We start from the raw sequence: 18,197 nt of genomic DNA on the forward strand, positions 1-18,197 counted from the left end.
CAAAGTGTCTTATACTTTAAAAATTCCATGTTTTTAAGTGGTATTTCTACATTAAAAGCTTCATCTTATCAGCACTGACTTCATTTTTTTTCCCATTAAGAAAAGGATAAGAATTTTGGGAACAGGGATGAAGCAGGTTTTTCTAAATATACTGAATATTCAGAACAAACAATTTAGTTGCATCTTTCTGAGCTCTTGAGCAGCTTCAGAAATTAAACACTCCCAGAATCAGAGAGAAAGGGCAGAAATTAAACTAACATTTTCAAAATGGAATGTCTAGAGCCAAAATGTGCCACTCAGGCATCCAGTTTTCAGAGATGACCAGATAATATTTACAGAAAAGTGCTTTACATCCATATGATTTCTCATCTAAAAACTGCTCGTGTAAGAGTTTCCTCAATCATACAGCAAAAATAAAACATGCAAGCTTGAAGGATATGCTTAAGACAGCTTTGTGGTCAAACAGAATGTTATTGAAAGCTGAATTGTTCATTTTCTATCTTAACTTTCTTATGCTGTGAGTAAGGTGTTCATGCTGTTACTATAGATTCAGCACATTACATTAAGCTTGAAAAGGTTAAGGAGCAGTTTAAGCACATGAATAAAATGTTTAAAGAAAACCTTCTTCTTAATCTGTCATGTTCCAGCTTGCAATACTTGTTTATTCTGTACTTTAAGTTAGCACTACCTAGGAACCTGTAACGCAGATTCCATGTTACATGATGTATCAGTGAACTAATGCAGTGTTGTAAAGAAAAAAAATCATTAATGTTAATAAGCACAGAAAAATCTCTTCTACTGTTAATGCCAACTCAAATTTTCAAATGGGAAGCTAGAATCAATATGCTACTTAACTGATAAATCTGGTGAGAAAATTGGTATGATGCAAACATTGCCACTCAAAAAATTATTAACAGTCATCTTTCTTACTGAATATGAGGCATCACTGAAGGCAGGTGGATTCTTCACACAAATATTCCATGTCTGTCTTACTGATTATAAGACATGCATACTTTCCATCTATGGTACACAATGAAAGCAGTAAGGCATGAACTTATATTATCTAGTTTTGTGAGGAAAAAAGTTAGAACAAGATAGCTGAGAATAAAAGTCAAGATACTCAATTACAGTCCCAGGGACAACTGATCTTATGTCAAATGTCCACTCGTTCATTAGCTTCCAAGGACTTTTGTTCCCATAATGCCTTTTCTCACTTTCAAAGATGCTACAATATAGAAAGCTAACATACTTCACGTACGTAAGATACATTACCTACTAACCTTGTAGTGAACTCTGATAGCCCTGTAGTCCCCCAACTCCTCCACAAATCATAGAAGCAAGAATATACCAGTGTTTCACCTAACAGGCATTCCTACCACAGAAATGCCCAAAAGTCTTTAATACTCTTCTTCTAAAAGCCACCACTGCCATCAGTAACTTACCTTACACACCAAAAAAACCTCAAAGTTCACTTTACCATTTTAATCTTTTATATGATCAAAATAATTTTCTAGACAGCCAGGCCTTGATATGCACTTTACTAGGTTTTCTGAACGCTAATTAGTTTCAGATGCCAGGGCAACAACCTCCAAAACACACTGAAGCACGTGTATGGAATGTATTATAACTCCATTTGTAGTCAATGATGTGAAAACTTTACAAAGCTGTTGAATAATTATGATTACTAATACCCCAATTAGGTTGAGCAGGTACAAAGACATCCTCAGTGTCAGGCACTTAATGAATTTTTAAAAATAATTTATTTCTGAATTTTCTCTCTGACTGGTCTTAAAGCCAACAAGTAACATTACTATAACTAAAGAGACATCGTTTGGGGTTTGGTTTGGTCTTTTTTCAAGTTTGCCTGCTTGGGATGTTTGAGCCAGTCTTCCCAGTCTGAGACAAAGGATTGCATCCAACAACAGGAGAAAATTGAAAAAAGTTTCAAAACTGACAATGACCAAAATAAGAGAAGAATTATACCCAAAGCTAATTCTGATTCTTTTATCAGAAGTATCATGGTTTAAACTCTTAATCAAATCTGCAGTCTTTGAGAACTGGTCAAAATTGTTCTGTTTTTCTGTATCCCTAAAAGATGTCAAGACAGAAATCAGGGCTCCTTCATAGTAAGCACTGAACAACTCCAAGCAAGATCATCTTGACTACAGAAGTTTACTAGATAGATAAAGCAATCATGGGGAAAGGAAGCAGTCATTTTATGGACTAGGAATGGAAGCAGTTTGAAGTGACTTCCTCAAGACTTTGGAAGTCCCACTGATGTTCTCACTTTGCAAGTAAAAATACATTGGCTATGCTCCAGTTTCTCGCACCTTCAAACTTCATCCAGAACTGATGAATCAGCTGTCTATCAGACTTGGGCTTCCACTGAAGTACTCCTTTCCTCTGCCTCACCTTCTCTGCCTCAACAAAAAGAAAAAAAAAAAAAATCTGTCTTCAAGTTTGCATTGCGCACACTAGAACATATATTTTCCTAGAGATAATTTGCTTTACCTGTATATGACAAGGTTAATGTTTAGAGATATGATAATTATTTCCAATACGTCCAATGACTGTTGTAATCATATCAAAAGAGTATGGGGGTCTCAAATTGGGGGGAAAAAAAAGAAAAAAAAAAAGAAAAAAGTCATGCACAACTTATTCTTCAGCAGGTGGGTTAACTACACATCATGTAGTACTAATAGACACTTCTATTAACTGTTAAACATTTGTGAAACAAGAGTCTAAGAAGTAGAACGGCTAAAATATTAGAAGATTACCTATCCTTCTTGCATCACCCAGAATAATTTTGATTTGTCTTATGAATACAAGCATAGCAATATAATTCAAACAGCCAAAACAACTGCTGGGACAAGTGCCCTAGAGATGTTCTCCAGCACAGAGTCTGGTCATGGAGTTACCAGCCTGTAACTTCCTCTTCACACTGCAAAGAAAGTCATTGTTATTAGAAGTGAATCAAGCAAAATGGGCTGCAAATAGATGCCAAAATATTTAGCATCAGCTGAAAACTAGGATTCCCTCGGACAACGAGGGCAGATCATTTGCTCATACTTGTTCTTCAAAAAGTGTTTCATCCATATATATATTTACACATTTATACACACATGCAAGCACAGTTCAGCAGAGAGGATCCACAGCAGCACATTCTGCGCCCTTTTCCTCCCTTATGTCCAATCCAGGCAGCAACATAGGAAAGAATGCATAAACATTCCTCCCAGTTCTTCTCATCTCCAGAATTCAAGAAAAGCCCGTAACAGAAGTGTGAACAGTCCCAGACAGCAGTCCTATCATAGGAACAGCAAGCAGAATGAATTTAAACCAAATAAACAACTATTCAAAATTGGGGTTTCTTATTGCAATTCAAAGGCACTCTTTTACAAAGACCACTGTTTATGGGGAAATTCTCTGTGACAATATTGACAGCCATTTCAATTCCTTAGGCACAGACAGAAACAAGCCATCTTTTCAAAGAGGCTTGTCTTATTAATATAGAAGGAACAGAGGCTGGTTCAGCATCAAAGTCATGAAGATTTAATTCTGTAAGATTGAAATTTAGAGGCAAAATAATCTGGAATAAACTGATATCACAATCAAACTATGACAAAAATTTTGGTTGTGTTCTAAGAGTTATTTCATCTTTACGAAAACCAGTGTTATGAAGAATCTTACCACAGGCGGGACCATCATCTAACCTCGTGGAAACGACTACTAAAACCATCCCAATGGATAGTAAAAGGTACAAAATCATGTAGCTCTTATTAACAGATGGTGATCCTGCCTCCTCAGTGATCCAGTTTCCTTATTACCAGTCAGTTATCTAAAGACAATTTCTACTGAGAAACCAAGGTCCTTGAGAAAAAGGTAAAGGTTAATCAATCCCTTGAGAAAAGTATTCAGAAAAGACTACCATTAAGTTGAGCATGTAAGACTAAACCGCAGAACTTATTAAAATGTCAGGTTTAAGTGGATGGTCAAGAATAGCTGCTAGGGTAGTAAATGTATAGCGAACATGACTTCCATGAACAACAAATCACAAGCCTTCTCTGCAATAAATAAAACTTTAGCTACATTAACACATAACATGAAACAACAAAAGAGAATTTGCAGAACAGTTGGAGCTAATGACCTGAAGCCCATACTATCTGCATCTCACAAGGATTATTCTAGACTAGCAAGGGGCAAGGACAACTTTAGAACAGAGGGCAGCTGGAAGATATTCAACTAGGAAATGCAAAGGCTTTGAAGGCAGTGACATTGAGCTCAGTCTTTTTTCCAGCTCTGGAAGAGACTTCTGATTGTGCTTCTAAAACTGAACCAACACAGGCTTTTAGACACTAAGGTCTTTCTCAAATGAAGCAGCCAAGCCTGTCGAGGTAAGGCAGCAGACAGAAGATTCCCTCCATTCCAATTCTGTATGCAGGAGAAGTACACAGGCATCACATCAACTAGGGAAACGTGCAAGCAGCATCTGGCAGAAAAAGGGCAAGAGGAACATGGTCACAGCATCCAGCAGACAGGAGCTTATGTGTTGATGGGAGAAAAAGAAGGTGGCAAGTCTGATGTCTAGTTTAATTTCTTTTAGTAAATCTTCCTGTCCTGGTTTCCAGACTGCTGAGAAATGATGTTTCATGAAAAAACAGAAGATAGTATACTTTAACATAATACTGGTGGCAGGTATCAGTGCAATGCACTGGGTACTTCAGGTTTTTCCTCCCAGTTTTTTTCAAATTTCAGTTGTTTGAAAATGCAGTTAAACAAACAATTTCATATTGAAAGGAATTGCACTGACACATCTATGAACCTGAAGAAAGGAATAATGTACATAAGCTATGACAGAACTATGCTGTCAAAAAGCTACATTTCTAGCTTAAGGCAACTTCAGACATACAGCTCCATGCTACAGAAGTAAAATAGCACATAGAGCCAAAGGGTACAAAGGACACGGTAACAATTGGCAAGCTGATTGTGTAACTGTTGTTCAGTGAATCCTACAACATAAGAACTGGAGAGCACTCAACAAAATTAGAAATAAACCAGTTTAGCACACAAAAATAACTTTTGTTAAAAGAGGACGCAGTGAACTTTTAGAGCTTGCTGACACATGAAGTTGTGGAAACAAAGTGTCAAAAGAGTTCAAAAAGGTGAACAAATAAACTCACAAACAGGTCCATAAATGGAAAAAAAAGGATAGGTGGGAATCTACCTCCCACACCTAATGCAATGACTGCGGATGCTGAGGAAATGCAAGTGAAGTGAACCAAAGGCAGTAGCCAGGCTTATGTCATCTCTCAAAGCAACATGTTTTCAGCACTGTTAGAGACAGAATACTGGGTTAGATGAATTGTTCTGGAGGGCTGAAGGCAGTATTACTCATGTTTAATTTACCCCATTTTCACACTGTTAAGAGTTGAAAACAATGCTTATGCCTGCCACTGAACTGTGTAAAGTTAGGGTTTGATTGTCAGATCATCGATATGGTCCCAGCTTTACCAGATGGAGACACAATATTAACAGGTCAGCTTCTGTACTGCAATCCCTCCCCCTGCTCCCCAAAGCCCCACAAAAAACTAGCATTGCCTAAGAGAAGGCAGCTTGACTCCTCACCTACAGCAAGGAATCTTCTAAGCAAAGACAGAAATCAGGTAGAATCAACTGTTAACAGATAAGAGTTTATTTCTGTATTTACAATGCTCAAAATAAAATAGATCAGTATCTAGCTATTCCTAATAAATGAAAAAATAGAAAAATTCCCTTTTCAACAAAAGTGCAGAAACATAAATTAGAACATAACTTTAAAACATACAGTGTTATTTCTCGGTGTTTTTACTATGAAAAGAGATTTGTAAAACAAGCACCATAATTCATCTTACAGAAGACTTTCCATCCAAGCAGCATCACAGGGCAAAACAAGTAGGACGTTAGTATGGAAAATATAGTAGCAAATTGTTGAATATTTTAAATTGCATAAACTGTTATAGATTATTATAAACAGTTATAAAACTCTTCTGACTATTTTTTTGCAATAGCTTTACCACTTAGCCGAATATTAACTGAGCCATTTCTGGTCGTCAGCACAACGAAGAGACCTTCAAATTTTCCTTCTGCCTTTGGCTTGAACTGGACTGGCACATTGATGTAATGATGGGATCTGTAAAGAAGCAAATTATGTGCATATTCATTGTTAATAAACAACTACATCCTACCAGATAGAGAAATTCTTCTCTAGCTTTGATTTTCACCAAAATAGTATATTGTATGTGCACTGGATCATCAAGTTTATTTTTATAGATTTGATTACCTATTCTGAGGGACTTTGATTGTAAAGGTCATTCCTTCCTACTGATTATACAAAGTACTACAATACTTTATTGCTGCTAGTTTACCTAGATGAGTTTGGTCTGCCTCTTTGCAATAATTTTGACAGTGCATAAGCTATATTTAGAGCAAAGTTACTACAATTCTTCCTTTCAGCAGTCACGTGACAAGTACACTTAAAGTTTCCAATTCCTTTGGAAATTCCACCAACTTCAAGCTAGTAAAATAATTTCAATTACTTCTAATTGCCTCCACATTAAGAAATATTTTGCTGAATCATTGCAAGTCAATATACCATCCTCAAACAGTGTTTTAAAGATTTTACATTACACCTTCTTAGGTTATATAATTCCTCTTCTATTCAGATAGCATAAAAACATACCAAAAGTAATGGGTGGCTGTCTTAATTCTCAAAAGCCTAGAGTGAATGTTTTAAAAAGATAAGCTATACAAGCAACAAGCTAGAAATGCTGAGTGGCAGTCTATTGGATTCCAAGGCATCCAACAGAAATATCCAGTAGTAACAGACAGGTAACGGTAACAGGCACATATTGGAATAAGGAAAAATGGACAGCATCACTTAGTAAGACAAAGAAAGAAAAGACAGCTTTGTTTTCTTTTATTGTAGCTTCAGTTTTCTCCCCTTAACAGTATTTAGTATTATCCAATGTCCTTTGGCATGTTCTTATTTTCCCTGCCTTTTCTTATTTTGTTCCTACCTTTTCATATTCCTTTCCTTTACACTAATCCAACCTACCATAATCAGTCTGTGCTCTTGCCCTTCTCCTACCTTTGGAAATCATAATATTGGCCCTATATATAAGCCTGATCCTAGCCTCATTTGTTTAGTATCATACTTAGTGCTAAAACAGTTACTCTATCAATTGTATTTTTTTAATTGGGTTAATACAAAAACAAAGTACTAATTATGTAGTACTGAACTACAATCAACAATACAACAAAGGAGTACAGCCAGATCAGGGTTTCATGTCTCATACTTGATTGCCGAGTCTTATATAACAAACCCGGCATGCTCCATCTCTTTATACATCTATAATATAGAGGATGAAGATATTTACTCAGCTTTATTTTAAAAAAAATCCATTTTATAAATGAAGAACATCAGTATGACTATTTAATCTGTAACAGATGCATTATATTAGAAAACACAGATTTTACTAAGAGAGTCTGAAGCTGCATACAACCAGGCCACCTGAGAATTCACAAAAATAAAAGTAAATTCACTAGAAAGTCAGGAGGGATGCACAAGTCTCTATCATCATCTCTAAAATAATATATGTATGCTTCCTTACACATCCTAATGCTTACTCAAAAAGAACAATATAACCAAACTCAAACTCATATTATCAAAAATTTAACAGTAAGTTATGTATCGCTCTTTTAAAGATATGGCCACATCTGGCTGTCAAATACTAATTCCAGAATACATACTATATGACCTCAGTGATACTGCAGCAGAGCACAGTTTCTTAGCATATGGCAGCTATATTCAATTCCATTTGACCTCTAAATTTAGGTGTCTGTTTGGCTGGTGCTATACAGATTATCATTCTTCTCTAAAAGCAGAATTAGAGGGGTTTTTGTAGCAATCACTTATTTCTCACTATCAGGATAAGGCTCAACAGACCTGAATTCTCATGCTTCCTAATCCAAAGGGAAAGATGCTATTTTCATTTTCTTTAGCTAACAAAATGGGAAAGTGCAGACTCCAGCTACTACAGCTCTTTGGGCTACTACACAGCATAAATGTTCTTAGAAATGAAGCAACCTGGAGGATTTTTCTCAAGTACAGTAGCCAGAAACTAGTCAAGAACAATAGTGTCAGGATAACCAGAATTCCCCTGCAATTAACTGTTTTTCTCTTAACGAAAAGTTTTACTTTACTTCAAACTTTTCACTACGCCTGCAACTCAATTAGTCTACCATATGGCCTTTACAGGTTGTTGCATCACATCAGTTTCAAGTGGTATTTCTGAGAAGTCAAGTATGTCTGAAGCCTACTTCACAGGTAAACTAATACTGTAGTCCTCTAAACACAATAGCAGCAATAGGTAAGTTTAAAAGGAACAGTATGGCTAAGCTGCATCTAAAGCCACGGTAACCACATCTATCATCAATGAATAGTGACTCCTGACACCCAGAATGGTGGCTACTGGAAATAAAAATAATCAGTCAAGCAAAAAAAGTTTTACCTTTCAGTAATATCTGAAATATATACTACCCTGTAATCAAGTTATTTCAGATGTCTTCTGAAGGCAATGCAATAGAAACACCTTAGTTTTCAAGCTTTTTAGATAGGCACAACCTGGTAGTCCTTCCAGAAATAGAACTTAGCCAAAGGTTTTTAAAAAGTCAAGTGTGATTTAATGTTTCATCCATATGTTTATACCACTTAAGAGTCATCTTGTTAAAGGTACTCTCTTTGCAGTAAAAGAATTCTACTCTGTCAACAAACAGAACTCCTCTTTTGAATGTGAATTCCAGACAGAATTCCTTCCCACCCATATAATATTATGGTGGACTTATAATATTAGCTAAATGACATCTCTCTGGTTAAAAAAACCCAAAATATACTTGATTACACAGGATTGCTTTCAAATTTGGCCCTCAAAATGAAGAGTGTGCAGAGCATGTTTACTACGTGACACTTTTTTGGTCCAAAAATATAGGTAGGTGGTACTATCTATTTTTACACACTTATTTACAGACTAGTATTCCAAGTTCCTGCAAACAGTTTTCTTATCCAGTTATTTCTGGACATTAACTTTGTAAGATGTCCAGTTAACCTAGTTCAGAAGGAAACAGTTAACACTGTTTTTCTTGAAATCCTCCTTGATGCTGTTCTCAAATAAAAGTAATTTAAAGAAGTTCTTTTAACACTTTTTTAAAAGTATCTATCCAAGTCAAGTAATTCTTCTGTGCTCTATGCTCTTAAATGGGAGAGCTTCTTCAGAGAGCTATGTTGACTTCAGATAAATGAATTTTAAAAGTTAGGAAAGGCCAATATTGACAACTGAAGAAAAAACAGCTAAAGTTACCAGAAAAAAAAGGTTGCAGAATGTCATTAGAAGGTGCAGTATATTCAGTTGATAACCTTTAGAAATGGTAGACTGAATTTTAAACTTTTTAAGTCTACTTTGGATAAAAGCAATAGTTTATAATCTTTCACAGAAAATGTACCAAATTGCTTTTACAGCATTCCTCAAGAATATTTTTGAAATATCTAAGTGTCTTCCAGTGCAGTTACTCATCTTTTTTTCCAGACACAATCAAGTCATTCTCTCCTTTGTCTGCAGCTGTACAGCCTCAGACAGATCTAGCTAGTTGTCTTTATTTGGATAGATTTTGTCTTGGTCACTGCCTCCATAAAAAATGCTTCTGTGCTGTCTGATGTGACAAATTTAATAAAAAAATGCCAGTTAAATAGAAACACTGGAACACATGCCTACATGGAGTTACAACACTTTGCACTGAAAAGTGGCCTTAAGAATACCTTGAATACCTGTGGCTAACACCACCACAGCCCTATCTTTATAATAAATGCAAAGGACCATTGGCAGACACAAAACTAGATTAGGAGCCATTTATGATTTTGCTCACAATTTCTGTTCTGTATAACCTTACTTTCCCCATGTTTAAAATGGGGACCTGTTTAAACATTGAGAATGTATGCGGTATGACTTCCAATGAAATGGTTGCATTTCTGTCTTAGTGACAATCCCACTGTTACAGATGAGCATGTGAGATGCTATACTTCTTGAAGAGATGACTAATAGGATTGTCAAATACTTGTTGTAATGAACTCCAAAGATGACTGGGTTTATTTTGAGGGATTGTTATCACCAACTTGAAAATTCCTTTTATGCAGGTAATACACTGAGATACTTGGTATGACCAGGCAATTCCACTGGCTGCTCAAACCTTGTATTTGCAGAGAATCTTTGATGCAGCTCTGCAGGTTTGTCAAATTAGAAGCATGATGAAGGCAATTTGCTTCATCTGTTATGCAGAAAGTATAAATGGAAGGAATGACTTGATTGTGCACAGCATGCCAAATGGTTAAATGAAGCATTAGGCTTAGCATTAAAAGCAGCAGCACTGTTAGGGAAGGGAAGAATTGCAGGGAAGAAATTGGCAGATGCAGAAGTAACTGTGTGGGCTCATTCTGCTTCTAACCAAGATTACAGAGTACAGCTTAACAAAAAAAAAAAACACACCAAACAAAAAACAAAACACCAACAAAAAAAAAAAAAACCGCAAGAACGTTTAACTAGACAGCCAGAATGCTGGATATTTATATCTACATTTTAGCACTGTACATATAGAGAAGATATTTTTCTTACTGAATTACTTGTTTAATTTTTTTGTTAGGAGAGAATTTTAGCATATGCATTACTCACCTTAGAGAGTATTTTGAGTGCTTGATGTAGAAAGGCTCTCTGGGACTTACAAATTTCAGCTGCAATTTAATACAAAATGCTTAGAAGTGCACTATATCTAAGCCTATCATATTCTTTTTGTGACATGCTTAAGATAAATTGGGTCACTTACAAATACAGCTTTACATGCACCCAGAGTTTAAAAAAAAAGTATGCCTACATTTGTGCATAGTAAAAAATATTCACATCTCAGTATTTTAATGAAGTTAAAAAATAAAATAAATAAATCAGAATAACAACAATCTATGCCAACTATAATCTATTATTTTTTTCAGTTGCCAATATATTACAAATACACTCAGTGATTCAGACAAAAGAAAAGAGAAAAATTACAGGAGAGCAATATTCTTCAAATATAATATTGACTTTTGAAACTAAGAAAGACTTGTACTATTGCAATCTTCTGTCAAGAGTGAAAAAAACAGTGCAATTGAACTGTTGGAAGGACTTATGAAAATGTAATTAAAATAAAGTCTATCAAACTTACCAAGTGTGTTGTAAAGGAATTATTTCGCAAGTTGACCTTTAACGTGCATGATTCCCCAACTCTAGTTGGGGGAAAAGTGTACAGGTCTTCTGGTGCATATACCCCTCGAATTATCTCATTTTCTCTGCTTTGAAAAAAGGATTTAAGATATTAAGATTTCCTAATTACATCGTCTGGATATATTCATTGCATACTTCAAGATAACAGGGGTATTTTCTGAGACTAAATCAGGAAAAACTGAAAGATCCTGAAGGCACCAACTCTCACCTTAAGTTTTATAGGCAATACAATTTAGCCGAAAGAATAATGAAAGCATCACTGTGGCATAAATATATGTACATTTACTTATACACACTTTCACAACCTGAATTTTTGCCCCATATGCTTTACAAGAGAACTAGACTCTTCTTAGAGATGCCATGTTTAACCAAAACATTTTACTCTCCTACCACATTCACATCATCCCATAGTAAAAGAACTGGAAATCAACTCAAGACTGAAGAACAGCAAGATTAAGACATGCAGTACAGTGGTCTTCTCAGAAGTGACTGTACAGTTCTATGGAGTCTCCAAAAGGGGAGCAGACAAAAAGTATACACAAGATTCTACTGCTGATACCAGGTTCATTTACAACAGCAAATCATGGTTAGGCAACTTAGAAACACAACTGAAAAGAAAAATCATGGGAGATTGAACAATACAAAGCCATTAAGAGGTTTGGCAAGTCTGTTTTTTGCAGCTGTTTACTCTTTAACATAGAATCATGGGATAATTCTGGTCAGAAGAGACTCAGGAGGTCTGTAGTTCAACCTCTTGCTCCAGTCAGGGTCAGCTGTGAAGCCAGACCAGACTGCTCAGGGCTTTGTCCAGTCAGATCCCAAAAACCTTGAAGGACAGAGACTGCAGAGAGACTGAACAGGCTCTCTGCACAGCCTGTTCCACCACATAGCTGTCCTAATGGTAAAAAGGTTTTGGTTATGGAGTTGGGTTTTTTTCCTCCCCTTTTACCCAATTGCAGACTCTCATTTCAAGTTTTGTCAATACATACCCTGCTTTCAATGTACGTGCTCCAGAGTAAACCTTCATTTCTGGTATAACTGGAAGCTCAGTTTTTGTGAGGGCACTTGCAATTGAAGTTTCATTTTCTGTTTTACTACCCTATTGGCAAAAATAGAGAAGTCTTTCAACTTTGCCTTCAAAAGTATTTAAGTATTCAGGTATATAAGTCATTTCCCTTACCCCATCCAAGACTTTTTACTTAAAGTATAATCTTTCAGGAACAGTAGAGTCTGGATCCTTGAGACAGAAGCAATTATTTAGAAGGAATACTTTAATAGGCCTCAGTGTCTTATAAATACTTTATTTGTTACAAGCCAATTCACAACAAACTAGCAGTGCAGGTGGAATCTCAAGAAGGCTGCTAGCAACGAAGATTTTACTTAAAGCCACAACAAAAAACAATTCCTCTGCAGATATTCTGCCCATATGCCTTAAGAACAGCAAAGCTGGCTAAACAACTGCTCAGAAAGAAGGCGTAAGTATAGTTTGAATTCTCACAACAGCAAGAAGCTTTGTAATAATTTTGTATTATGAACAATATATCATTCTCAAAAAAAGGTCTCTCCAGAGAGATAGAATCTGACAATGCATTATATGGTAATTGTTACATTCAGAAATTAGGCCAAAATATTTACCATTGTCAGGACCCCCATTCAGTGTACTCTAACACAAGGAGACCAGATGACCCTAAGGGAATACTTCGCCAAACAGCCAATTTCAAATTCTGAGTTGTTTAACAAATCCAGCCAGATACTGTCTGGAGCCCCTCGGGTCGCAACACCTTGAACAAAGTCAAAGAACCAAAAGAACCTCCTACACTTACGGTCGTACAACATTATCTCAATTTTTGAAACAGTGCTGACATTTTAGACAAGCAGTTGATTCTCTTACGCAGGGAAGATTAAAAAAATAGATTCATCTTCAATAGAGCTGCTATGACAAATTTGTCTTTTAGACATTCATTTCTTCTACTGAAAGAGCTGCTAATCAGTCTGTCAGAAATAGCAGCAGCCAAAAAAAAAAAAAAATATCTTAATTTTAAAGAGTATTTTTCAGTTGCAAATAACCCATGAACCACAGTAGAACCCAACACATAAAAACAAGAAAGGATCTGGACATGTGTCTTGTTTCAAGAGCTTCTAATTTTCCATGTAGGGAAAAATTACGGGTGTCATGGCTCAGTGTTATCATTCAAATTCTAATTTATCAATAAGGCAAGTTTACTGCAGGAGAATAAGGCACATCATGGAAAACGATCAGAAGTTCCCTCAGTCTTTCTCAGGGCATCTTGAAGTACTGCATGCTTTGCAATAGCCTGTACTGACTTTTCTTGTTTCAAATGAAAGCAGTATGTTAACACTATCCAAATGGTTACAACAGAGTACTGTTGTTCCAAAGCCACCTCAGAAGTGTAGCAATTTGTTTAGCTTTAAAATTGGAATTATTTTGCTCAGAGTTAAAAAGATTTTTTTCCTCCTCTTGCTTCCAGGATACCCAAAGAAGATGAAGCTTTGTACTGCTGATAATAATCAAATCAGGACTCTTAGTTAGCAGTATGGTTTGTGTTAAGTATTAAGAAGTTCTGCTTAATATTAAGCATTAAGTATTAATATTAAGTTCAGTTTGCTGCTAAAGGATACATAAAAAAGTTACATAGTTAAACAACTAAAGTACATAAGCCATGTAAATGAAAAAATGGTATGCATTTAACATTTTAATATCTTGAAACAATATCAGGGGTTCTTTATGAAGTCCTCAACTTTCTACATGCTAAAGGAGCAATCAGAACTTAGATGCTGCCTCAGCGTTCCGGCAGGTTCTTGCTAGTTTTCCATTTCACCCAGAAGGGACTAATAATTAGACCAAAATACCAATCCAAGACTTCTGTGCACAATGGTGATACTCATTCTTAGCTCAATTATCTTAGAACCATATCTGATGGCAGCCCAACAAATGTTTCTCAGCAAAAGAAAAAACTAAGTTTGAATGGCCAGTATTGAGAAGCTGAGGCTGCAAAGCACATGTAGAATCCCTTTGTCTCTGGGATCAGTTTTGGAAACATGATCTTCTGACCTCCTGACTATGGTTTCTAGTGGTGGGGACTGTAAACACATGCAGTATAATCAAAGTCACAGTTAATTAGTTTTTCAGTAAAAAAATGAAAGTGGTGCCACTGATTTTCCTAACTTCACCTTTTTCTTTTAGTCCTTTCCTGAGCTCTTCCAAATTTTTCATTTCTTTTGAGGTGGTGCTATAAATAAATAGCACTCAGTCACTCTGAACGACAGTCAGTCTTCCCACTTCATTCCATCAAAAGTCACATTAACCAGAGCCATAGCCCTCTGCCTCAGCAAATCCAGCAGGATCCAAGTCATTTTCAAAGTTGTAGTAACACAGACTAAACTCTTGATCCCTAGGATATAATAGATTATAATTGACTTGTCTTCTCAACTAAAAGTGGATCTGACTAAAAAGCTGCAACAATCTAAGTAAAGCTTCTGTGTTGATCCCTCTTCCAAACAGATGTATAGTTCCTTACCTAGTTGATAAACAAAGTATTTCCCTTTCAACTCTTTCAAAATGATCATGACACATTCCAAGTATTTTCTACAAAATTTCTCCTATATGCACAAAGAGATGCTGGAAATATCTAATTTTTAACAGCTTTGAAAAAAAACCAAGAGGAACAAATCTGACACAGTAGTTCAAAAACGTTAATATCAAGTTGTGCCGCTCAAAGACTTAACACAACTCTGACACCTAGTCATGTTTTAAAAACAGAATTCTTCAAAACTCTAGATTTCTGATAAATTCATCTTCTTTCAATTTCAACTAGCTTTAAACAGACAAATGACATAGACCTTTTCCTCATTTTAAGGAAAATCATGGTCAAAGAATTAGATGAAAGCTGAATAAAAAACCCTCCCAAACCAAATATACAGGTCTCATTCTTCATGCTAAAGTTAGAAGTCATTTAACAAACTTTTTTAAGAAGTCCCCTTTTCAACACAGTTAACTACTGGGAAGAATAAGGACCCTACAAAATAAAAAGTAAGATGCCCCAGCAAGAAGGGTAAGGTAGGTTCCTACTACTGAAACAGGCTTGGCACTCTAAAGAAAGATCCCAGATCTTTATCTGTGCTTCTTGGAAAAATCAAGTCACATCCTCTGGAGAGGACAGCAAAGCACATATAGCAATCACACAATACTGAACGTACAAAGCTCTTCATATTCAGCTCATTTAACTAATATTAGAATTAATTCTTCCTAACAGTAATAGATTCTCTGTCCTATGTAGGCTCCTCTTGCATGGATGGTGAAGTAGGGATTAAAAAGCAAGGTAAGGAGTGAGAGCGCAGAAAATCAGTTCTAACTCCCAAACCTCTCCTTCCAAGCCTCACCACGAAGTTAGAGCTGAGGAACAACAGTACAGCAAAGGAGAGCTCAAATCCAATCGCTCCCATGTACAAATCTCAAAGTCACCCCCACCTACGTCATTACTCGATAAAATACTCAAACAGATTCTATCAGAGATACATCCATATCTCCAATATGGATATTTGAAAATTCCAATATTGCATTAAGCTACATATCATAGCAACGGTCAGCTACTTCTTTCTTTATTTATGAAAATAAAACCAATCCACTTAGTGCCTGATACAAACAAAACTGCATCTACAGAAACGATTCCCACAGAAGGCAAGTTTGTATCTACTTTCTCTGAGCAAAATAAAATTTTACATCTTAAATGGTAAAAGATAATGCATTATCACATAAGCAAGAAGCAAAAGGTATTTTTGTAACAGAAGAAAAACAGTACAGTTTAGTCCAACAAAAATATCAGCAGGTTTTTTTTTCCAGAATATGCCAGTGCATATAAAGGAGAAGTACTGTATAGTAAAATTAAGATGTTACCAAAAAATTGTGCTCAGGACAGCGTTTATAGCATTTATATACTCACTGCTCCAGAAAGCTGAAATCTTAATTTGTGTTTCCAACTAGGTTTTTCAACTGGGTGACACTCAAGGTCCCAGAACTGGGAGTAATCCCCTTTATCTCTAGGTAAAAAGATTACAGCAACCTACCAAAACAAGAGAAAAATTTTGCAGAAGCTTAACAAAATAATCTATACATCTTCACAATTTTACCTACACAAAGTTACAGTCAAGCCAGCACAAAATTTATACACTGCAGAACATACATTCCACATACAGATGGATCTTGCAAAAAACAATGCAGCTCATCCTCCTTTGCCCACAAGAGATAAAGTTCTGATGAAATAAGTTGTGCAAGCAATCATCTCGAATAAAATTTGAGTTCAGCTAATCTGCTTTAAGCAAAGTCAGCAAGTGCTTGCACAATTGTTTCTATTAGTAAAATGGGGGAGAAGGGGACCAGGAGGGGAAATACACGCAGCTGGAAGACAGCAATACTTTCCTTCATCTGTCACTAAGCTGTGAACAACTGTAGTCCTCCAGCTCCAAGTCTGTAAGTACACTGTGCTACAATTACTAGAAGGCCTGAAATTTAAACCAACTTGCAGGCTATGCATTCGATCATCTTTAAAGGTCACCTACGTAACAAAGGGTTGTCTGTATAGTGCTGTACCAGGTTAATTCAAGAGTAAACTTGCATTGTTTTCAGAGTTCAGATTGGGGGAAGAAAGAGAAGGGGAGCAGCAGATTAGGATAGATCACTACAACTATATCTAATTAGCCAAATATTATCATACCCACTGCAAAAAACAGCAAATCATGACAGCACTGTACCTTATCAGCTCCAGTCAACGGCCTGACATGCCAATAATGTAAATGTTATTCAAACAGGCCTAAACTAGGATGGCTAAGGCAAAGACAATTGTTTAAATTCAAATAATCATTTTCAATATTGTGAAATAGCTATGAAACTGGACAGGAGTAAGTTTTTTATGCCTTGTAAATAGATTACAAATTGTATTACCATAGAAATAATGTAATTAAGGAATGTCATAATAACCCATGAAGATGAACAAATAGAATTGAAGTAGCATGGAGGTAGAAGGTGAGGGACAAAAGCCCCATAGAAACCCATTCAGTATGTCGTGGATGTGCTTTATAATTGTGGTTATGAAACCCTCTACTGGCCAGGAGATAAAACTGTAAGTCAAATGAAATCAACTTTAGGAACAGACAACTGTTCTTGAACAAGCATGACAAGACTGCTTCTAAGGAAGCGAAAGTGGTTCTCACACCAATTTCGTAAGAACCCAGTATTATTTGCAATTTTCTTGTGGATTCTTACAAAACATTTAAAACCAATTTTCTGTTCTAGAGTAATTTATCTTAAAAAAAAAAAAACAAAACCAAAAACACAAAACCCCAAAACAAAACACAAAAACACCACTATGTCAAAATCAAACTACAAACTGCATGAATTCTTAGAATCAACTCAGCTGACATTATAACAGCTGTGGTAAGTAGATATTGTCTACCTGATACACCCCAAAACCCAGTTTTGGAAGGCCAACATTTTATCATTATCAGATAAAGTATGACCAGCTTCAAAAATTCAACTGTTACTTCAGAGAATTTCTCAGGTAAGATCCTATTTTACAACTGAGATACATTAATAGGCTTGAAATATTTATAAATGTCAGTTTACCTTCTCTTCTCCGTGAGCTTCAAGAGTACCAGAAACACGGGAACATCTGAAAGCGGAGTAAGTAACCCTATAAACACAACCAGTTCCATCCACATCCTGCAAATAAAGTTATGCGTCAGATTCAGAAGGGAAAGGAAAAAAAAAAAACCACCACACACACCCACACACACCACCCTTGCAAAGGACTGAAGAAAATACAGCCAATCAAGCTGCTTTCA

General features: G+C 36.0%; 1 protein-coding gene across 1 annotated transcript in view; it reads right to left on the bottom strand.

The window, feature by feature from the left end:
- Positions 1 to 5,788: 5,788 nt before the first annotated feature.
- The window catches only part of CEP192 (centrosomal protein 192), a 94,361-nt gene continuing 81,952 nt past the window's right edge, over positions 5,789 to 18,197 (bottom strand). Inside the window, exons 48-53 of the mRNA XM_068397189.1 lie at positions 17,980 to 18,075; positions 16,301 to 16,420; positions 12,329 to 12,438; positions 11,281 to 11,407; positions 10,755 to 10,813; positions 5,789 to 6,166 (exon numbers count right to left, since the gene is read on the bottom strand). Coding sequence (XP_068253290.1) covers positions 6,028 to 6,166; positions 10,755 to 10,813; positions 11,281 to 11,407; positions 12,329 to 12,438; positions 16,301 to 16,420; positions 17,980 to 18,075 — 651 coding nt within the window. The 3' untranslated portion in view covers positions 5,789 to 6,027. The remainder of the gene's footprint in view (positions 6,167 to 10,754; positions 10,814 to 11,280; positions 11,408 to 12,328; positions 12,439 to 16,300; positions 16,421 to 17,979; positions 18,076 to 18,197) is intronic.

This window comes from Nyctibius grandis, chromosome 3 (genome assembly GCF_013368605.1).
Source record: "Nyctibius grandis isolate bNycGra1 chromosome 3, bNycGra1.pri, whole genome shotgun sequence".
In the NCBI taxonomy this organism is placed as follows: Eukaryota; Metazoa; Chordata; class Aves; order Nyctibiiformes; family Nyctibiidae; genus Nyctibius; species Nyctibius grandis.